The following is a 24,313-nucleotide window of genomic DNA, read 5'->3' as shown; positions in this document are numbered from 1 at the left end:
ATAGCTGATGCCTATTATGTGTAAACAAGTCCTAGATGGATGGTTGGCATGGATTTACTTGTGAAATTCATTTTTGATGAGCTGTTTCTTTGCTGTGGCAGTGTTTTCTGGCACTGATGTTAGCATCTGGTGTATAATATCTAGTTTAGCAGAATCATGTAGAACAGGATTAAATCCAGTTCCATAAATGCAGTCTATGTTAAGAATGCTTTGTGCAAACATAAGGATGAGTTTATTGATGAGTTGATCTGGTTAATTGTTACAATTCTTGCATAAAAAATAGTTATATCACCACCTTAACTAACATATTGAGGATTTCTTCTGCTTCAAAGTTCTTTGGACTTTGAGAGGGGGAAAAAAGAGAAATAGTGAGGGTTTATACATATGCTTGCAAACCTACTGTATGCATTGTCAAGCGTACTGACAAACCATATAATTTAAAGCTATACTGCATCTGCTATGATATACATCAGAACCAGATTCACCTAAAACTGGAATGTGTTAAGGATGATTAATGCATAATACTTTTCATGATCTACTTAAGAAGTTTAAATTATTAATCTATAAATAAGTATTCCAAATTCCAGACATTGGATTACATTGATATTGGTTAAAAATTAGATTTGTTATAATTCAGACAATATTGGAATTACATGATCAGACACAATTAAAACCTTAACAATACTGGATGAGGGGGAAGTAATAAATATTTTTAAAATTAGAGGTTATCTTTTACGGATCAGAGAACTATTGATGTTTGAACTAGCTTAAATAAAGGATTTAAAACTCTTGCAGCTCAAAGATTTTCAAGTATTAATGGCTGCAAGGAATTAAAGGATTAAAAATATTTAAAATGGTTTTTTTTTAGAATTTGAATATGGATAGAACATTTGAAAATAAGTTAAGGGAAACTGTTTGCTTCCTATGCATAAGAATTATTTTTCTTCTTGTTTCATAAGAATCTGTTGTCAATTTATGTAACTTGTTTGCTCTCCTTCTCTTCTCCCTTCCCTCCTGCCTCCCTTCCTCCTTCCCTCCTTTTTTCCCCCCTCACTTCACACCTCCCTCCTCCCTCCCTCTCTCCTTCTCTCTTTCCTTCTTTATTTTTTCCCTTTTTTTCCTTCTATCCTTCCCTTCTTCCCTCCCTTTTGTAGCTTTCTTTTTATTGCTTTATTGCTTTCTTTTCATTTTTCTGTCTTTCTCACCTCTCTCCTCCTCCTCCTTCTCTATCTTTCCTACTATATTTTTTAGGAAAGGTCTTTGGCTCTTCAAATTGCATAGTGATAGCGTTAATAATTGGGAAATCTAAGCACTGTCAGGAGATTGAATACCAGCTACGAGGTCTGCCAAGATTGACTACATAACAGAGGTGACAGGCATCGTCTCGTGAGGAAGCTTGCCAGCTGCAAAATAGTTGAAAAGCACTGCTGACCAAATAAACAACAGTGCTGGCATGAAATAAAGTTAAAAATGAACTATAGTTAACATAAGATGGAAAAAAAAAAGTGAAAGAGGGAGAGCCTTAATCCATGAAAACTGCTGTTACTCTTTTCACGACTCTACTCCAATCTATCTCTCACTGTGACATAATATGGCAAAACAATTCTAATTATGCAATAAGTCTCTCCTAGCAGCCAAGACGGATAGATAAAAACACAGTAATATAACAAACTAGAAGCAAGTATATTACAGCACAGAACAAACAAGTAGTGTCATAAGGTCATTGTATCTGAGAAGTCTTGTTTTAAACTATCTTCCATAATACTTTCCTTCCATGTTGTTAAAAGGTTTTGATTAGTGTTATATCAATAATTTAATATATCAGCAGTGTTACAATAATTGTAATGATCACATTTGATGTAACAGACATTTTAATTCATTCTGAGCATTCTGGAGTACACACTTGATCTAAATGAGAGTGCAAGAATCTGACCCCATATTAAATCAAATGTCAAGAATATTCCAGTTGTAAATCTAAATCTGCCTAATCAACTGTCCCTTTCTCTCAAAAGAGTTATAAACAAAACATCCACAGGCATTTTAACCTTTTCCCTTATGCTATTTTCTGTTTGCTAAGGAGCTCGTTTCCCCTTCCTGAAACAAATTTGGTGGTAAAAGTAATGTTAAGCCAAAGAGTTAAGGGCATGAGCCTGTGTTTGTCTAATGACAGTAAAGCACCAGGAGCTGACAGTGATGACATGCAATCTTTTGACCTACTCTATATCGTCTCTCTTTTTTTCCCTGCCCCTGCAGCTCTGGATGACTCAGGGGCTCTTCTACTAGTGATGGAAAGCTCTGTGCTCAAACTGCCAGCCCCCATGGGAGCAGTACCCGGCTGGTACAGCCACGTAGCAAACTTCCAACTCGCCTTCTCCTTAGCTGGGCTTCAGGAGGATGCTATTCCATGAATAAATGAAAGTTTGCCTTACAGCAGAGAGGAAGAAAGAAAAGAGAGGGGAATACCTACCACCTCACTTAAGAGGGCACTGTGGGAACAGGGCACTGTGTAACTCTCTTGCCTTTGCATATGGCGTTGCTTCTCTCAACACCCCAGAGAAACTGGACAAAACAAAGCTCAAATTGGAGAAATGGTGGAAACTCTTTCTCTTTAATAAGAAATCAATGAAACATTTTTACAAGCTATAATTGAACATAAATAAAAAGTTTTCTTTCACCCTTCACCTAGGTACTCAATAGATCGAAACACAGACCTGGAGAGGTATTTCAATATTGATGCCAACAGTGGAGTCATTACAACCGCCAAATCTTTGGACAGGGAAACTAATGCTGTTCATAATATCACAGTTTTGGCTATGGAGAGTCGTAAGTAACAATATAAAGATTTTATTGACTGTTTATGTGTAAAACTTCAGGCTTGGTTGTGATCAGCTGCATTGAGAGAAATTATTACTGTTGCAAACCATGGCAGTTAAAAATAACCTCTTACTCAATGTAAAAGAAATCTATGTAACAAAAATTAAGAAATACAACAGATAAGTATTTGGTCTTTTCTTTCCCTCATACCTTGTGTAGTCATTTGTCTTCTGAAAAAGAAGTACAAAGGAAGATGAAATATGTTAAGTCAGCAGTCTCAGACCAAGTATCACTAGAGGAAAAGTGATATGAAATACAGAGCAGAGCAGTTAGCCTATCTTAGTGATGGCACTCACTTAGAATTGATTGCTGTTTGTCAGCCACAGCATTCCTAAAGGTAAGAAGGAAAGGGGATGTGAATGCTCATGTGGTTTCTCTTTCCTGACTCTAACGTAAGACTGTGCTGGATATTTGGGTAATTTGCACTTGATCTCTTTTCTGGTGTAAGATGAAAAGTGCTGAAGAATTGAACTTTTCAAGCACATACAAGAATTCTTTTAATGCAAGTTTAAAACTAAACTTGTTCAGCTCTGAATACATTCTGTGAAAAACGATATATTTTTGCCTTTATATTTGAAGAGTTTATTACTTCAAATTTCATCCATATTACTACTCTGTTGGGCCGTGATAATAAAAGAGCTATCAGTTCTCTGACCTGCCATTTTAAAAATCCTCACTTTTTGGTTTCAATGAGGTTAATTGAATGTTTAACCTGCAAGCTAACATTTTTCATTTAGTATCTGTATGAATTTATCTTGTATTGTCAGGAGCAGAATTTTGGTCTAGGAGGCCAGCATGGAAGCCAAAAAATTTCCTGGGTAGTAACAAAACTGACAAGGTAGCCAAGGGGCATACTTGATGCAAATTAGAGTCTATGAGCACAAGTAATGCCTTACAGTGCTTTAATTCATGCTCATAGCCTGCTTGGTTTCAATAAGCTTAGATCAGCAGAAGAAAAAGTTTATGTCAAAATTGTTTACATCTCTGGTATTACACATGTGGGATAAAAAACCAAAGCAAACCAAAACACTTAGTGATTTACATTTGGACATTTGGATATATTGCTTTAAATACTTCTAGTATTTACTAAATTGCGGTTGCAACACCCTATAAAAAGATAGATACGTATTTGAAGGTCTGTACAGTTTTTCATTCTGCCTTGCTGTATCACTAGAATCACCATTTGTGGTAAAAAAAACCCCAACCAACCAAACAAGAAAAACCAACCAACCAAAAAAAACCCAACAACCCAACAAAAAAAACCAACACAAAAACCCAATCTCAATCCTTGCTTGAAAAGAGAAGTGTTGTCTAGCAAAATAAGTGTAGCACACACTGATGTCCTTTGTGGTTAGTCCAAAAATATCTACTGTTTAAGATTATATGGTGACATTTGACCCTGCACAGATTCATATTTTAGCTAAAGATTATTCATATTTAAGGTGTGCAATAACACCTTAAATGTTAATAACAATGTTGAAATACTTCGTGTGTGTGCACTTCAAATACTCTGAGATCTTGGGAATACAGCATCCTCTTTTTTGCAGTTATATATAGCTGATGAAATTCTGGTTTTAACTTCTTAATAGCCTAATTGATCTGAATTGCAACAAAAAATTATCTAATCCATAATACCCATTCTATTTCTGATATGAATAGAGCTCTTCTGGATAGCTATACCCCTTGGCGATGGTTTTACGTAATCTTGCTCCTAGCCTTCCATATGATGTGATGCAATGCTGCGATTAGCAAGTTAGATTTTCAGTGTATCCCTGAGAGTAAAATCATAATTTAATCAAAGCAGCTGGAAAAAAAAAAAAAACACAAAAACAAAAACAACGCCACATTGTTTCCACTAGGTCTAGAAGATCAAGCCAGGAGCTTCCTTTGTCTTTCTGGGAGAGATTGCAATTGATTTGACAAGTATGTGGAAAAGAAGAACACAAATTAAAAATGTACTGACCCAAAGAATAACATGCAACAAGCTCTTATTGATTGTTTTATTGATTCTTTTCCTATAGAGAATCCAGCACAGATTGGGAGAGGCTATGTAGCCATCACTATCCTTGACATCAATGACAATGCCCCTGAATTTGCCATGGAGTATGAGACAACTCTCTGTGAAAATGCTCAGCCTGGTCAGGTATGGCTTGATAGTTTTTTTATGTTGATTTCTATCAGATAGGCAGCCGTTCCTTATGAAAGCCTGCCAGCTTTAAGATAAAATATAATCATCTTATGGCAGTAAAAATGGTGCTTTGATGTGCAGTACAAGCAAATATTAATGAAACCTTAACTTCTTCGCCATACCTGTGAAGAGAAAGACTCAGGTGTAAAAATTGCTTGTGGAAAGCAATTGCTTTGTGGAAAGTACTGTTGAAATCTCTGGCTTTCTTACTGATATAACTGACACGTTTTGCTAAACTCACCTAATTTTGAATAGTAGTAAGAATTCATACTACCTTCTAATTTTACTGGGAAGTAGGAAGTTGTAACATGGAGGTTATTCTGAGACTAATAGTGTACCATTCCTAAAATGAGTACATACTTTTATTTCCCTTAGGCTGTCTGGGCCATAAGGCCACAATTTCAAAAGGGAGATGTATTCCTACCATATTCCCTGGTGTTTTTACCTGCTCAAAAGTCTTCCAAGTAGTCTTAGACTCAACTAAATGTATTTGGTGTTGTTTTTCCTTGGTGTCTCTCACATTTGGACTTTTCCTCTCTGCTTTGTAAGACCTCAGAATATATATATATTTTCTCATTCTTTTTTCTCTCTCCTAGAAAACTAGTAGATGTTTCACCCACATAGATCTCACATGTTCCCTAGGAGGCTTTGCACTTTTATGCCTTCTCCCAGAATATTGTCCTTCCTGTGGCAGATGTTGTTTGTTGCACATTTCAAAATCACAGTATAATTTAAATCCTTAACAGAAAACACTGTGATTATTAGCTTATGTTCATGACAAACAGAGAGTATGCGTGCTCTTATTGGAGTACTTGTTTGTTTTCCCTGTGATCTAGTCAGAACTGTCAGCTCTGAGTATTAATTCTTTATGGATTTTAAGCAATGGCGAGTGACACTTCTTTTTAGAGACAGATTTTGACAGAATTTCAGAAAATAAAATCAGAAAAATAACACTAATTTAAAAAAAAGAAAACCCAGAAAATATTAATATACTTATGACTCACGTTTCCTTTTCATGATATTTAAAAAAAAATAAGAGAATTAAAATACTTAAAAGCATAACCTTCTCCTTGCAAAAGTTTACAAAGTTGATTGTAGCCACTGATAAGTACATTAAGGGCCATCTAGAAGATATGTTTCTTCCACTGTTATGCAGTTTGTACTCCAAGCCTTGGTGACTGGCAGGACATAACTTTCTCAGAGGCCTTGCAGATCATTGCTATTGGCCAATAAATTTGGTACAGGGAAAGAAAAGAGTCAAGTCACATTTTAGTTTTAATAGCATCTGTACATACTTAGATTAGAAAACCAAAATACAATATAAGCAAGGCTCAAGGGAGAGCTGATACTTTGATAGATAATAGAGGGGTTATACAACCTACATGTATTTATGCTTCTTACCATTCCAAAAAATGAAATCCAAATGTATCTCAAAACAGGTCATCCAGAAAATCAGTGCAATTGATAAAGATGACCCACCAAATGGCCATCAGTTCTACTTCAGTTTAACAGCAGAGGCAGCAAATAACCACAATTTTACACTGCTGGACAACAAAGGTAAGGGCATTTTGTTTGGGTAAATGTTCTTCACTAACACCTTTCATTTTGAATATATCATGCTGATTATGATCTACATGAACTTCTATTCTGGTAAGGACATAAATTAATCTGAAATAAGCCTCCAAAATAATTTTATCTGTGGATTATTTGTCAAGGGAACTAAACTGTTGTTTGAATCATTTAAAGCCTTATGCCAAATGGAGCAACATCAAATCTTTCTAATTTTTGTTTTTGTTTTTGTTTTTTTTTTTCCAGAAGTCACTCTTCTCACACTTTTTCCTTGCATTTATAGAGTTTTTTTCCTAAATTAGATGTTACCTTGGGGCAGTAACCAAAAAATGTCCAGGAATTCATGTTTTATTAATATAACTCAAGGCATAAAGAATAAGTGCACGGTAAATCGACAGGTTGTGGTTTTTTTTAGAAAAACACATCTTTTCAGTAAGTATACTACATATTGAAGAATGCTTTTGATAATGGAAGCTGCTTACAATATTTACATAGACTTCTTATGACTGTTTCCCCAAAGACTTACGCAAAGACTCCCATTGACATCACATTTCTACTAGTTAAAATATCTGAGAATACACTTCTAATTAGTGTTCTCATTAGTTGCACTGCATAGTGTGGCATCTGGGCATGTATCAGTCTGGTTAGCTATTAGCTGCAGCAAATAGAGCTAAATAGAGACTATGTTACTCTTGCTTTGCTCTTTTATGGATCAGTACTGAACCAAAGCTACAAAGTCATCCTTATTAATAAAACAAAAAAAACCCCAGACATATGGTGGACTAAAGGATACTGTTTGTACAGAAAGACTTTGAACAGCATTCACTAAGTATAAAATGTAATCTAATAAAGTTCTCTCACACAGCTATTTATCGCCTTACGCTGCATGTAGTTAATGACATGCTTGATTTTCTTCATATGAGCAGCTTGCAGTTTGAAAACAAAGACTGTAATAGTAATAATGATCAAAATAATAAAAATGCATTAGGATAAGACTCTGTTAAGAAATTTGACACTGGTACAAGTACTGTAAAGTAATGAAAAGCCAAACCCTCTTCCAGAGAACTTATAATTTGCAATGCCAGTAAAATCAATGGAGTTATACAGCAGCAGTTACCTCTTTGGATGTTACTTAATTTTATGCATATCTCATATGATGCTATATGAAGAAATGTTTGTATACATGTATGCCAGATAAGTCATAATAGCTGAGACAATAAGAGAACTTTACAGGACTATCAATATTTCTGTCTATAGATAGATAAGTAGATAGATAGACAGACCAACCAACCAAATGACCTTTTCTGTACATTGTAGGAGATTTCACTCTCTGCCTCTCAGGAGTTCTCGACTTGTATTGAACTCCATGAGTTTTGCACGTATTTTCTGGAACATATGGACTTTTTAATCACCCAACGCAGAGCAACATTGAAGCACATATTTTAGATTGGTTTTATTAGTCATCTTGTTGACCCTCAGCTGAGACTGAAAACAAGTGCATGTCTTTGTTACAGGTGCAATTACCTGTGTGCACCAAAAGGATTATTTTTGTCTTCAAAAAAGTATTTAATTGACTTTCAGAACTTATTCTTCTGTGAATATACTCATCACTTCCATTAATATGATACGAATATGTGTAAATAATTTAAATAGATCCTTGTAATTTAGACTTGAAACAGGTAAATAGATACTCAATCTGATTACTGAAGATTGATTTTTTTTTCTTATTTATAATGATCTCATTTTCAACTCTCTATCAAGCATGTAGAACTGTGAGCTTAACTAAAACCAAATAGACAATTGCAATTTTGAAACCGTCTTCTGCGGAAAACAGAATTTTTTTTTTTTTTTAGTTGAGCATCGTTTCTCAGGTGATCCTATCTCTGCAGCTTCAAAAATATATGACCAGGAAAGATAAACTTGTTGAAATAACACATATGTGTTTATAAAGTCTTTTAAGTGAAAGGATGTATTATTTATAGGCCTGTGGTTTAGAAAAGTCATATATTTTATATTTCTCTTTTTATTCTTTTATCTAGATAACACTGCAACAGTATTAACCAGAAGAAATGGGTTCCGAAGACAGGAACAATCTGTTTTCTACTTGCCGATATTCATTGTGGACAGTGGATCACCTTCGCTTAGCAGCACTAATACTCTCACTATCAGAGTCTGTGACTGTGATGCAGATGGTATTGCTCAGACATGCAATGCAGAGGCATATATCTTGCCTGCAGGACTTAGCACCGGAGCCCTGATAGCAATATTGGCTTGTGTCTTGACACTGCTAGGTACATCTTCTTCCTGTTACCATTATTTTCTCTTAATGTATATTAGCAAAAATAGATATATATGTATGTATAAAATCTCCAACCCCACATCCTCCCACCCCTCAATTTCTGTAAACAGGGGTGCCTAACATTCCAAGCAGAATAGCATCTTGTATCATGAGCCACACAAACTCTTTAGTCTGGGATTTTCAAGTTCAGATATTTTATTTCTATGATAAGCTGTCTCCAGAGGTAGGTATGAAATAACTGTAAAGAAAAAAAGGCCACTTGCATCAAACATAATATTTAAGAAAGAGACAATGAAGTTTATTGAAGTATTTGGTTTAGCACACTCGCCATATAACCAGCGTTAGTGTGTGTCCCTTTTTCAGAGATACAACTCTTTTTTAAAACATTTATTGATTTGCAGGGAACAAAATAAATTCATAAAATAAAACAGATGTAATTTACTTATGGGAATCATCATATTTAATTAAACTCTTTCTACAGAATGGTCTTTTATTACTTCTGCAACTGGTAGCACAGTTGGATTTTATGTTGTGCAGTCAGACTACAACTAGCTAAAAGACCAGGGGAGCAAATCCAGGTTTGGAAACAGTGCAACAGTGTCAACAGGCTAGCTTGGTTAGCGTTTCTCATTTCGTGCTTAGTCCTTAAACAAATTGAATACAAGGTAGCAGTAAAGGCTCAAATCAAGGAGTAAAGACGAAGGATCATCCTGCATCTGCAGGATGCGTATGAACAAAGGTGCAGTTTTGCTTATTATCAGAAACTTTTCTATTCCCTGACTGTACATATCAGTCTAAGGGAATAAGTTTCCTCAAATTGGTATAATCCTAGTGGTGATTTATCTGCCACTGTTATATGAGTAATTTGCAGAGGTCAAATCGAGAGACATTTGCCTACATTTCTGTTCATGGTGGTATTTCAAACACATGTAGAAGATTTCTGTTTTTATTGGCTTTGATTCACCTCACTGTAGGCAGTGAGGAAGTAGAAAGAAATGTCCCTTCTGCCACAAACATTTCTAAAGGACTCAAAAAAAAGAAAGCCTTTTGCAATATTGTTACAGAGTAAGGAAAATAACTACCTCTGCAATGAACCAAAACAACTTACTCAATGGCTAGGTATAGGAGGTGGCATTTCCAGAGACTTCCATCTTTGTAACAAAAAAAACCCCAACAACATAAGATCCTTTAAACTCACTCAGCACATGGTTAGGCCTAGATTTAAGGAGAAATTGAAGGGAATCATTGTCAAATGCATTAATGAACATTTTAAATAACATTGACATCAGCAGAAAAGCGGCCATTCAAAACTGGTCCAATGGACTGAAGAAGAAAAGTTCTGTAACAATAGCAATTCACTTCATCCCAAATTGAAATATCACTATTTCTACTACCTGCAGAAAGCGAGTTTCTGAAGATTGCATAGGAAACTACTGTTGATACAAGGCAATCCAGCCTGGGTATAAGCTTTTTCTTAAATAGGAGCCATATGCCTTAAAGAGGGTCATTCAGTGGAGATGGAGCAGGTTACCAGGCAATAACTTGCTTATTCTACTCAGTGCACCAAGGATCAAAACCAGATAATAAACCAGGAAACTTGAGTTTTTATTCCGGTCACTTTTAGAGTGTACTGGACAAGTGTTTGGTAAAGAATTGAGGATAAGCTCTCTAAACATCGTGTTTGAATAATGGGCTATGCATTGAAGAGGAACCTGGCAGACGACAGCCTTGCCATTGATTTCAGTTGTCAAAGCACTGGACTTCCAAACTCAGCTGTCTGAATGCATCACCAGTGTTTATCCAAATAGATATTTGTATGTGCTCTCACCACTTCCAGTCTAAACTGTTCCTTTTGGGTACAGTTCAAAGCCACAGGCATAGTTCAGGCTGTGTTCATATGCTAACCCTGGCTTTGAGTCCTGCTTTTTGGTACTGTATCCTACTGCCGTTTCATTCCCAGCCAGATGCCAGTCTTCACAAGAAAGAGGTGCCTAAGCAACACTGCTGCCTAGTGAAATCCCAATTAAGTGTTGTTGCTTCTGTGGTCCCAGAGCCTTCTCTCATTTGTTCCTAGAAGACATTTTCGGGAATCAGCTGAATGGTAGTACTGCTAGGAATTGTCCTTCTCTTTTTCTTTTTTTTTCTTTTCACATCCATTCCTGAGAAAAAAAAAGTCCTGAAGATTCACTACTGCAGTGTAAAAAATAGGCTTTAGCTGTTGGCAAGAGGTTCCATGGCTGGGACCAAGGGATGCACCTTTTTCTGTAAGAGTTTATCAGTGAAAAGAGGAGTCAGGCTACTGGATTAGATTTTTTTTTTCCGATTTAAGATTAACATGCAGTGCAAATCCAGTCACATTCATCAATGTCATCTCAATGTGCGTGCCAGTTGTAAAGCAGAGAAGGGATGAAATTTGCATAAGTGTCATGAATACATGCATTCTGGCACTAGTATCTTGAATTCTCAACAAGCTTTTATCTTCTTAGAGTTAGTATGATGTACTTTGATATTTGTTCTTGCCCCATACATCCCTTTGCCTAATAAATAACCATTTGTCTTGACTAAGAGTCAGATTGTTTTAGTGGGATTTCTTAGTATTATTATTTTTACTTAGACAACCAGTCAGTTTTAGACGAGCACAATGTTTTAACTGATGCTAAGAAGTAAGAATGTTACTAAATCATACTAATTCATTATAATTGCATACAACATAGTGCAGTCTATTTTTTCAAACTAAAATATTTTTTAAAAGTTAGAAACATTTTACCAAAATCTTTTCCCTTCTCATATTGACTGATGGGGATTAAATTCTAAATTTTATTCTACAACAAAGTTCCAGTACTTTGTTAATTACTTAAAAAGGCTTTGTAATTATTCATTCTGCAGTGAAGTTATGTTTTAACGAAAAAGAAAAAAAAAAAAACTTAAAAAAGTACTTGCAATTTATTTTATAAAAAGCATATGAAAAGCTAGTTTGTGTTCATTTTAGACTGTACATAATTTTTAGAGAAGTAAATAAGAATTTTAAAACTCCTCAAAAAATTATATGGTAATTTAATTCAAGGTAATTTGTTTTTCAGTTAGCATCTTCCAGACACAATAATTGCTTTTGTAACAAGTGTTTAGCACAAAATGTGTACATAAAATCACACAAAAAAACAATGTTCACCTGTAGAGAATCCAATCATATTTGAGAGGTTAAAGACTTTCTTTGTATTAAAACAATGGAAAGCTAGATTGAAGATTGACATAATGCTATTTCATTATTTTTATCTTCTGTATTTCTGAATATAATCTATTAATACCACCATTTTCCTTAGAAACACCAAAGAAAGCCTTCTACTAATGTGATACTAGAGTGTACAAGTTAATAATACATTGACTAAACTTCAAAATATAGATTTAAATTATTATCTTTTCAATTGAAAGATGCAGAATTTGTTATTATTATCATAATACCTACTAGAACCCAATTAAATCAGCACATACAATTGTGTGATTCGTAAACAAGAAGAAACAGTCCTAATCATAAGGACCTTATTCTCTAAATAGGTAAAATGTGTACAGAAAGTGACAATGCAGTATGTGTGGATTTTGTCTTGCAGTTTTAAAAGTGATAAATCTATAGCTGTTTTAATTTGGAGGTATTCAAATTGTGTATGCAATGCAGAAGCTGATTCCGGGAAATTATAGATCCTATTAGGGTCACTCAGTGTGGGCATTTAAAGGTCACAGTCACTTTGCAAATATCAGTCCAAACTGATTAAACAGTTATGTATGAAGCTTGTTAACTGGGAATTAAATGCAGGTTTCCTGACTCCTGGCTTCTGTAATCCCCAAATCTCATCTGACTGTACTAGCAACTGCAAGGTATAACTGAATAGGTTATTAGTGTGCTGCTTAGACGGCTGAGGATTTCCAGCCCTCAGCTTTATGAATCATAACACACCTAAGGCATAAACCAATGTGCAGATTTGCTTGCAGCTGATGTGGCTTATTGCTATAGTAAATGCCAGGCTTAGGGGTATAGCGCATACATGGCATGAAAATGCTTGTGATTTAGCTCTGTCCCTCAGTGTATAGCTCTGCATGTAGTCTTCTCCCTCAGGTTGTCTCAAGGCTTTTATGGCTTCCTTACAATTATATTGCAGTTGCCTTGAGTACAAAAGGTAAGAATAATACTAAAACAGATAAATATGCTCAGGTGACCTAAATCTGACTTTTTACCAGATCATACCGAAATGGAAATTTCCTAATAATTCCATAAAGCACACTGCAAAATGACAAAGCAAAAATCCAATGCAGTATGTGTGGATTTTGTCCATAATCACACAATTATACGTGCTGATTTAATTGGATTCTAGTAGGTATGATTATAATAACAACAAATTTCGCATCTTTCAACTGAAAAGATAATAATTTAAATCTGTATTTTGAAGTTTAGTCAAAGGTGCTTGTTTAAAGACTGATTTAGGTGAACTGAAGCTACTGATATTATCATTCCATCTAGACTAACAGAAGGATAAAACTATGCATTATCACAGCTAATATAAATACAAACAAATGACATTTTATCTTGGTTATTGTACCTGTTAAACAATATTAACATTTCTAGCAATTCAGGTAAATCAGAACAAAAAGGTTAGTTTAGATCTATCTTTGTTAATTCTGGTTATTTAGTTACTTCTAATATAAATTGATTTGTTTATTTGTTAAATCACATATGAAATCAGTATTGCTGTTTCATCTCTCTAGCATAAGTTTAGTGTACCAGTAGGGAGCCAAACTAGTGGACTCCATGTGCGGTATGTGTATCCCTAAAGCTTTTCCATTGTATTATTTCTTCTCTAAAAAGCATAGAATTAGTTTTTCTAGATGTTCGGCCAGTCACTAATTACTGACATAATCTATGTTTTTGTGATAAACCTAGGAAAAAAAAAAAAAACAAACCACCATGACTTAATGAGAAATGGATAAGCTTTAAAACCATTTGCACTTGATTTAGATATCAGCGAAATTAGTTTTGGGCTTATATTCATCTCTGCAGTTCCTGCAATGCAGCTAAAGCTTTGTTCATTTAGAGGTTAAACTTTATTGTTCATAGCTGTTGGAAACGCTAGAAATTAATAATCTCGTAAAGCCATCTAAATGTTAAAATATTTAACCTTTAGAAAGACTCTATGTTTTTCTTGGCTTCAAGCAAGTGTGAGATGTACAAGGAATACTACATAAAACATTCATTGTATCTTGATTTTTATTGTACCTTCAGGCAGACCTGCCTGCTAAAGTTAATATTTTTCACTTATTAGCAGGTATTTAACTTTCAAAATGAAGTCTGTTAAGAGTGATAGCAGTGTGAAAATGCATTTACACTTGAGTAAAGGAAACAATTAGCTGCTTACTTATATGGCAATAAAAATAGTGGCAGTGAATGCTAAAAATAATTAAGAAGTTATGTCAACAAGCAATCTTGGCTTAAATGTATATCCGTACTGTCAGCAAGCCTAATTCATCTCTCACTTCAAAATATCTTTTGTAATAAGGAAAAGCATTGAGAATGAAGTGCAATTCTTGTCTTTATGATGACAATTTTATGTTCTTTATTGTATAATGCACAGTTCAATTTGTATTATACAAATATCAGAATGTTTTGAAATTTCACAAAAGTAACTTTAAAGGTCAAAAACTTACATTGTCAAACTGCTTATGTAAATATTGTTCAAAGCAAAACGCCCCAAACTAGTGGCTTCTGAATTCAACACATAAAGCACGAATCAGGGAGACGCCAGGGGCTAAAAAGTGAAAAAGTGATGCGGATGCTGCAGTAATATAAAGTCACAAGGCATCTGTTAGTAGATGGCTCACTAGATGTGTGCCTTACAGCCCCTGAAAAAAGGGGAAAAAATATTGCCTAATAAATTTCTCAAAAAGTTTAGGAAAAAAATGAACTTGTTCCAGTTTTATTTTTAGACATACAAGGCTCCAAAGGGGAATAAGAAGAACTGTACGAAGTCCACCTTTAAAGTCATCTTACGCTTTAGCCAGTTCCAAATAGTACCATAGGTTCTGTAGACGTATGATGCGGTTTTCTGCATGTGCAGTCTCTGAATGAATGGTTTGTTCTAACAAAGTGATCCCAATATTAAATCATGCCTCATGATGACTAGATTGGTATTGATTTTAAAAATTTCTCCATGAAAAGGACTTTCAAGAATTGCAGTCCTACATTATAAAATTTATGGAGGCCACTATTGAGAGTACCTAAGGAAGCTCAAGCTTAATTTTATCTATATCAGCTTTGGCTTTTACAGATGTTTATATAGGATTTAGTTGGCATATCAAAATACTGTTAATAAAGATTGTAAACCTTAGACACATGAATGCATATAATCACATATTCTTAAGATTAAAAATAAACATAAAATCATAAGAGATTAATTGAATGTGGAATGACACTTAGTTTCCAACGTACTGTTATTTTTACAGTCATAGTGATGCCTGCTATTTTCTAGGAGTATCGTTAACTCAGCAAATATTATCCAGATGCTACAATATAGTATTAGTCTTTTTCTAGGATGATTCACACTTCATCATGTCCCACAGATGGGTGCAATATTCACATTACTGGTTCCATATTTTGTGTGTCAGCAATGATGTTTCTCTACTAAAACCATATTTGAAGAAGAGGAGCCTTCAGTTAATTTCTCTCAGTTCTTTTGACCCTCATTGCACTTTAGAATTAGCTTTCAAGCTGAAAGAAACTTTAAGGATTAAAATTTAAAAAAAATAATTACATTTCTAGCACTGACTGATCCAATAAACTCCAGTCCTAGCCATTCTCATTAGATGTAATTCATAAACCTGAAGTACTTTGCACTTTATAGGAAAGTGAGGTCTTATATAGACTTACTTTTAATCCATGAAGTAAGACAATCTTATTTTACACATTGCTTAATAATTCAATGTTCACCAATCTACGATTTTTAATTTTTTTTTTCAGCAGAGATTGGCCATATACTTTAACTTAGTCACTTCCCAAACCATGGTTGTTAAATTCTATTCAGTTACTTTATGAATGTGTTTTATCACTTGGACAATTAAGAGTTCAGGAAAAGGTCCTTTTTTATTTCATGGCTATGACATTGTAATAGTCAGACTAAACCAGTCTCAAAATTTATGTTTAGCAGACAGCATAAGATATGGAATTAGAGATGAAGATGTTAATCCAGAATGGTTTTGGAAATTGATTCTTTAACATCTAAAAAGCTTATGGTTTAAAAGCTGTTTCAGAACCCACTAGGTTTCAAATCTAACTGCATAAATTGCCTGCTATGTCCTTGGGTCTTTGCCCTACAAATTAATTAATACTTCCACCACTAGAAAAAATATAAGGAAACTTTAACATTGCTAAAACTCCAGTCTTTCTCTGTTCCAGTTCTTGTGTTGCTGATTGTCACCATGAGGCGACGGAAAAAAGAGCCCCTCATTTTTGATGAAGAGAGAGATATTAGAGAGAACATTGTCAGGTATGATGACGAGGGTGGTGGAGAAGAAGACACTGAGGCTTTCGACATGGCTGCCTTGAGAAACCTCAACATTATGCGAGACACGAAGACCAGAAGAGACGTGACACCTGAAATCCAGTTCCTGAGCAGACCGACTTTTAAAAGCATCCCAGATAATGTCATTTTTAGGGAATTTATATGGGAAAGACTAAAAGAAGCTGATGTGGACCCCTGTGCGCCACCCTATGACTCCCTGCAGACATATGCGTTTGAGGGGAATGGCTCAGTGGCAGAGTCACTCAGTTCTTTAGATTCAATCAGCTCAAACTCTGACCAGAACTACGATTACCTCAGTGACTGGGGCCCTCGCTTTAAAAGGCTTGCGGATATGTATGGGACTGGACCAGACTGCTTATACTCATAGCCTTGGAACCTTTCTCTGAAAATGCACTGAAGAATACTAAAACAGAAAACTCAACCTTACAGACTGAAGGAAGTTGTAAATATTTATCCATTTTTAACCTTTTGGGTTTTCTTTTTGCCTTGGTGGAACATATCTTCATTAAACTTGTCCTAGGGACTGCACTGATCACACACAATATGAGCATTCGGTGGCATTTTTGATAAAATGAAATGCTTAGCCACGTACAAATAGATAGCAACCCTCAGATATCTGCAGAGGCAACTCACTTTCAAGAGTATGTTATGTTATACACTGTGACCTCAATAGCTAATGATACTCTGTAGATGCCTTCGCAGTATTGCTATATCTAGAATACAGAGTCTCTGGTATGAGTTAAGAGTAAGAAGAAACAAATTTACAAATATAATATATAATTCAATACAGCATTACAATATATAGAATTTACAGATGCAAGGTGTTTGTAACAAATTTTCTTTACAGTGTTGCATGCAGCTTGCTAGGCCAAAAGGTGAAGAATAGACATGAAAAGAAACAAAAGCCCAGCAGATAATTTTTTTGCTTCTCCCTGTTTGTTCTCAGAGCTATTTAGTTAGAAGTCTCTGTAATTTTCTGTGTAGTTTTATGAAAAATTACTGTTTGTACTAAGAAATTACACAATGTTTGTCATCAACTTGCTGAAGTAGTTTACAAACCACATAAAACGAGAAATATGGAGGGGTATTCTTATAGTTGAAAAGTTTTGTGATGCCCATGTAGGTATAGAAAAGGTGTTGCTATCTATTTGCTATTTTTTATTATCTCTTCTGATTTGTACAGGAGAATTTATCCTTTTTAATTATTATTTGTCATAAAATGTTGTATTTATTTTGGAGCTCCAGTCTCCACTAAATTCAGGTCCATTTTACTGCCTCATGGTATTAGACTTGTCAAAACATGCTGATTTTTCTCCAGTCTCAGATAAATGTAGGAAATGAAGCATGGAAATGGAGAAATTACAGTAAAGCAATCTCACCTGTCATTCATCTCTCCTGTCATTCATCTCTCAGAAAGGAGAGCAGCTACAAGGACATGCAGTTGTTCTTCTGAGCCATTACAAAGTCTGAGACATTTAAATAAAATATTTGTACATTGAATTTTTGGAAAGAAGACTACAGAGGTAGCTGGGAGTGTCTTTAATGCAAGATTTAATTTTCAAGGTTAAGCATACTATATATACTTCAAAGACTGTAAACACCTTCCTTTTCTCCTTCCCCTTCTCTTTTGCAGCTGATGAATCACAGTAAAAGACTCTTTTCAATTTCTTTCTAATGTTAAGCAATGTAATGCTATTTATTCCAGAAATCATCTTTAGATCCTACTGCACATAAGTATTTTTCCCAAAGGTGTTAAACTCACCACACATAATTTCTACACTGGTTCAGGAGTGCCAAAACAGAAGGACAACTGCTGTCGGTTAAAATACTGTACAATTTTGAAGTAGAATTTCTTAGAATAAGACAAGTTTTTTATTATTCTGACAATATTTATACTTCATCTTTCATGATTTATTACTAGATAATAAGGCATATACTCAAGTAAAATAGTGTTTTTAAGTATTATTTCAGATTGTTTTGTTTTAGATACCTGTAGATGAGTTCCTAAGTTAGACTCTGCTCCTGCAAATTTTTTACTTGTACCTAACTTGACATGGCTTGACTTACCTGCAATTACTGAGAGGTATACAGAATTTGCTTGCAGGACTGTGTTTGTGAATAGAAGGTACCTCATGGAGGATGATGCTCACTCTAAAAGTACTTCTTTCTGAAAGAAGGATCCTTGTACTAAAATCCTAATGTATGGGTGACACCAGACTGGGAGATGGGAAATTATCATTAAGGCTTTGTAATTTTTGCAGTCCAGAATTATCAATTAACTATGTGAAAGTGGCCTTCAGCTCCATCAAAGAAAACAAAATAATTTTAATCATCTGCAACGTATTTAATTTGAGTTACATTTTGGTCGACAATCATTGTTTCATAATTCAGTAGATTTGCTTCTGGTTGTATTAAATATATATATATATATATATATATAAGTATATATATATATGACAGATTTTGTAATGGAACTGAAAGATATCTCCCATGACTTTTAGTCATACATGTAAGATTTTCAATAAAAAAAAATAAAAAGAAGAACCACGTACATGCAGTTTAATAAGAGTGAGATGTGCTGCAGGAGTTAAGCAGGTATTAAATCAGCAAGGTGCTGAGAGAACAGTTTTTTATTAATCTCCTTGTTGTTTGTGGGAAGATAATTCATGCATTTGGATTAAGATGTCAAAAACGCTGATTTTAGCACATAACACTCAAAGGAGATTTAAATGTGATTTAGAGTAAACAGCACAATGCCCCTGCTTTTCTGCCTTCTATATCTGTAAAAAACCAAAAAGCTAGCCTCTTAGGAAGCTGTGTTAGAGTTTGGATTTTTTAATGTTTTCTATGGAAAGAAATATGCTTTACTCTAATGCCATAAACTCTTGCATATATATGTTTTCTGTTGCATAGTTCTAAAATAACTGAGTAAATTTGTTTTTACATCACACATGCTTACCTATTGATCATATTATTGCAATAAGAAAGAAAGGTGGAAACCTCTTACATTTGATAACAGATTTTACTATTATATATATATATTGTCTACACAATGCACATACTATATAATGCTCTCCATAAGTTACCGTGTCTATACGTTTTCACATCTTATAATCTTATTCAAATGTTTTTCTTTGAGTGTTATTTATATTGCATAGCCTGATATTATAAAGTATATCCTACTGACTAAATAGTGTAAAGTTGAAGAAATATTTTCTCTGTCTGGGAAAGGTTATGGAATTATTTGAGCAAACTAATTAGAAAGACCTTTTAAAAAGACTTCCAATTATATTTATTTATTTAACTTTCTGAAGAGCTCCAGTATCTAACTAGAGGTGACAAATTCTCCTTAGAAAGTATGTAAAAGATTATAAGCACTCCCATCTAATAGTGAAACGCCAATTCTTTTCACCATATGCACTCTATCTACGTACCTGTATTTGTGCAAAGCATTTGACGCTGTCCCATAGGACATACTTATCTCTAAACTGGAGACATCTGGATTTGACAGATGGATTACCCAGTGGATAAGGAATTGGCTGGATGACAGCACTCAAAGAATTGCAGTCAACGGCTCGATGTTCAAGTGGAGACCAATGACAAGTGGCATTCCTCAGGGTCGGTATTGGGACCGGCCCTGTTTCACATCTTTGCTAGTGACATGGACAGTAGGATAGAGTGCACCCTCAGCAAGTTTACCAACGACACCAAGTTGTGTGGTGCGATAGACATACTGGAGGGAAGGGATGACATCCAGAGGGACCTTGATGGGCTGAAGAGATCGCCCCATGCAAACCTCATGAAGTTCAATGAGGCCAAGTGCAAGGTCCTCCACATGGGTCAGGGCCATCCCTAGCACAAATACAGGCTGGGTGGAAAATGGATTGACAGCAGGCCTGAGGAGAAGGACTTGGGAGTGCTGGTGGATGAGAAGCTTAACATGAGCAGGCAATGTGCACTTACAGTCCAGAAAGCCAACCGCATCCTGGGCTGCATCGAAAGAAGCGTGGCCAGCAGGTTGAGGGAGGTGATTCTGCCTCTTTACTCCGCTCTGGTGAGACCCCACCTGGAGTGCAGTGTCCAGCTCTGGAGCCCCCAACATAAGAAGGATGTGGATCTGTTGGAGTGAGTCTAAAGGAGGGCCCCAAAGTTGGTCAGAGGGCTGGAGCACCTCTCCTATGAGGACAGGCTGAGAGAGCTGGGGCTGTTCATCCTGGAGAAGAGGAGGGTCTGGAGAGACCTTATAGCAGTCTTCCAGTACCTCAAGGGAACCTACAAGAAAGATGGGGAAAGGCTGTTTAGTAAGGCCTGTTGTGGTAGGACAAGGGGTAATGGTTTATAATAGAAAGAGGTAGATTTAGACTAGATATAAAGAAAAAAGAAAAAAAAATCAATATAGTACATAAAATCTGTGAAACCTTAGACCATACAATTGCAGACAGAAATACATTTTTTGAAAAAAAATGGATTTACCTAGGCATTGTTATGACACAAGATTGCCAGTGAGTCTTTATGTATCCAATTAAACACAATGAAAGCAGAGAACAGCATAGGCATTTGTTGGAAACCAGAAGAAAGTTTTATTTGAAGCAATAGTGGTGTATCATATGCGTACTTCTCTTATCTCATATGTGAACACATATTTCCTTAAATTGTATGTATATTTAAACTTTCCATTCACACACTATTTATTTTAAAATATCTTATTTAAGCAAAGAGTATCTGAAAAAGTTAACCCTACTCTCAAAAACTTTTATTTGGTTTTGACTTCAAACCCACCTTTTTATCTTCTGTTAATAGGACAAAAGAAATTCCTGAGATGTTCCTTCTCTTTGATATCAAAAAACTGTGGAGAAAAAGCTAAACATTACATCAACAGGCTGCAGTGAAACTGATCACTTTCTCTAAACACGAGTACACAAACACTGTAGTTAAGCTGCCGTTAACACCATCCAAATCATGACATGGGTTTAACATTACAACTTTAAAATATACTGTAATTTTCTGGCACTACTATCAGTAACTTTTACACATTTAGCAAAATTGTTTCTTGTAGCACAGTTCTATCATTATTATTTAAATCATGGTCCTGATGCACAGAAAAAGAGGGAAAAGTTACAAAAGTAAAATAATACAAGTACAAAATGTCCCTATGTGCACTGACATTTCATGTAGTATTTTCATTATTACTCCACCTTAGTACTCCCTAATATATTGATAGCTTTTCCTCTCATTAACACTAACTACTCATCAATAAGGATAAATGTGATATTCAGCCAGACTTTCAAGCCACATTAGACCATTTGAGTCTGACAAGAATGTTTAGTCTTAATTTCAATGTCCTTATATTTCCTTAATGATCAAAATATCCTTTATTATTATCACACTGTTGAAACTGTGTGGAGAAATAAGTATTTACAAGTATTTACTGATGTACCTAAAAATGCTAGGTGAAATCTTGATCATGTTGAAGTACTTGGCAGATCTCCTTATGGCTGTCAAGAGGTGTTAAGATTTATACATAGTTATGGGAGATTGATAAAAGACCACTTACAGCATCAAGAAGAATGATTGTTAGTTTGAGTTGGATACATTTTATTTTTACACAATCTCTTGTACTGGCTTTCCGTTTCTAGAAGCCACAATCTGCATCTTTTATTGGTAGTGCAAGCAGCTTAATAGGATGTTTTTAATGGCATGAACTACTTACTATCAGTGTAGTATACATAGCCTTGTTGTAACAAACAGTACCCTTGCTCACAAAGATAATTTCTGTGAATATGCTAAATACAGACAGTGTTACGAAAGGTTTACACTTGATGAAGTATGAACACTGAAATACTGACTAGAGGAAAAAAATAAAGTATCTTTCTCCCTAAAATTAAGAACATATAGAATTTCTGAGATATAAAATCAAATTATTATCCCTTTCCTTAGACTGTGTGACTATCTGTAGCTTTACTGACTTCCGTGACTGTGGATACAACCCAAATGAATCATAATCTTCCTGTTTGGGAGTCTGTTATCTCATTGTTGCTTGAGATTTCATTAACATAGAAAGCGGCTGGAGCAACAAAATGACAGAGAGATTAAGAGTACCAAGTTTTTCCTGATGTTTTTTATTGCTTCATACATGATCTAATGATGTGAAAAATAACATTTACCAGATGCTACTGGAATACAATTTCCTCTGAGCTAATAATGTTTCCATCCTGTGGAACAATATCTTCCAACAATCTATAGTACTTGGCCTGGTTTCATATTCTTATTCAAATATAAAGAAAATACTGTTAAGAAAAAGATTAAATATGTAAGTGGTAAGATTACTAAGAAGTTTGCTATTCCTCAGAACATTTTGTTTTCCTAGATTATGTGTGATGAACACATGAAGGGAACTTTCATAAGACGTACAACCTGTTGATGCAGTTACTATTTCTGTCTGGATATTTGCTCATATCCTTTTTCCCCTTCAATTTCTAGTAGAGCTTGACTGTGACATATAGAAAACAACTACAGCAACAAAAAAGTGCAGTATATTTACCTTCAAGGACACTGAAGATTCAAACAGTGTAAAAATTTACTTATTTAAAACAGGTTAGTGAAAAAATGAACATTTTGTCTCCCCCCTTCTCTTCTTTCCCCTTCCATTCTCTTTCCCCTCAAAGATAATATATTACACTAAAGCTTTTGCTAATGCATCATTTTGCTGGTTTAGTATGCATTCATTATCTTTTGTAGTAGTCACATGTAGAAGGTGAATGGAGAACAAGTCAGCGTCAAAGTCAAAGCTTTGAAATTAGGAAAAAGCTTCAATGGTTTCCTACTCTTCCTATGACCTTGACAAAGTAGCTTCGAGGTAGAACTGATTTATCTTTCAGAGTAAATTATTATATGATAACAAAATAAAATAATATGAAAAAATTGTTACTTAGCTTATCATGAGAAATAGATTAATATATTATGTATGACATATTTTTAACGTGGATTAGTACAGGTCAATATACTTTATTGTGACTCAAAGATTAAGTAGACCATCTTGGCTCTTGCACAAAGCACTTTTATGAAGGGATATTGATTCAAATAGCTACTGTGAAATGTGAGGTTATCTCAGCATTCAAAAGCCACAGTTCCTTGGAAATAAACAGAAGTAACCAACAGTACAGACAACTTGTCCTTCTGGGAGCAGGTAGATGCGTACAGAGAAGACAGGAAGGGGGAAGCTCTTAGAATTTAACAGCTATAGTGAATATATGCATAAATCCAATTGACTACAACTGAAAGCAAGACAGAAGCAGAGGAGGCATCTTTCAATGGCATGCATTCTAATCAGTCTGATTTAGCCAATTATTGTCATCTGTGTTAAGAGTTCTTTTACTTTAGTTTGGCCTTTGTGTACTACAGAAAAAAAAAAAAAACAACACAGCTTCAGAAACGGAAAAGATTTCTGTTGTCTTCTGCTGAATTTGCATTCATGAAGTGGTCAAGAAAATACATACCAAAGCTGTGGCTGACTGGCAGACTGTTCTCCTCTGCAGTATAGTTAAGACTCACGGTATTCAGAGACCATGCTGAATGACAAGGTCTTGCTGTCTCATTCTTCATCTTTTCCTGTATACATCCACTGCTTGTCTTTTTCTCTAGTTGCTGTTTCCTAGAGGGAAGTTTTATCTTTTTGAATTCTCTCTCTCTATGGTGCTTCACACAATTGGTCACAGATTATTATTAAGGCCTTCTAAACAAAGCAGCAATACTACTGTTACTCTAACCCTTAATATTAATGATACTGCAGAAAAGAGACATTGTTGGTCTTGGAATTGGAAT

At 35.0% G+C, this 24,313-nt stretch overlaps 1 protein-coding gene across 1 annotated transcript in view; it reads left to right on the top strand.

The window, feature by feature from the left end:
* The window catches only part of LOC104478246 (cadherin-7), a 71,956-nt gene extending 54,959 nt beyond the window's left edge, over positions 1-16,997 (top strand). Inside the window, exons 7-11 of the mRNA XM_086742176.1 lie at positions 2,687-2,823; positions 4,896-5,017; positions 6,502-6,619; positions 8,671-8,922; positions 16,366-16,997. Coding sequence (XP_086598302.1) covers positions 2,687-2,823; positions 4,896-5,017; positions 6,502-6,619; positions 8,671-8,922; positions 16,366-16,859 — 1,123 coding nt within the window. The 3' untranslated portion in view covers positions 16,860-16,997. The remainder of the gene's footprint in view (positions 1-2,686; positions 2,824-4,895; positions 5,018-6,501; positions 6,620-8,670; positions 8,923-16,365) is intronic.
* The last annotated feature ends 7,316 nt before the right edge of the window (positions 16,998-24,313 follow it).

Source organism: Chlamydotis macqueenii, chromosome 2, assembly GCF_036417535.1.
Source record: "Chlamydotis macqueenii isolate bChlMac1 chromosome 2, bChlMac1.mat, whole genome shotgun sequence".
Taxonomy (NCBI): Eukaryota; Metazoa; Chordata; class Aves; order Otidiformes; family Otididae; genus Chlamydotis; species Chlamydotis macqueenii.
The sequence above is the reverse complement of the archived record's forward strand: the minus strand, read 5'-3'. Positions and strand labels throughout refer to the sequence as shown.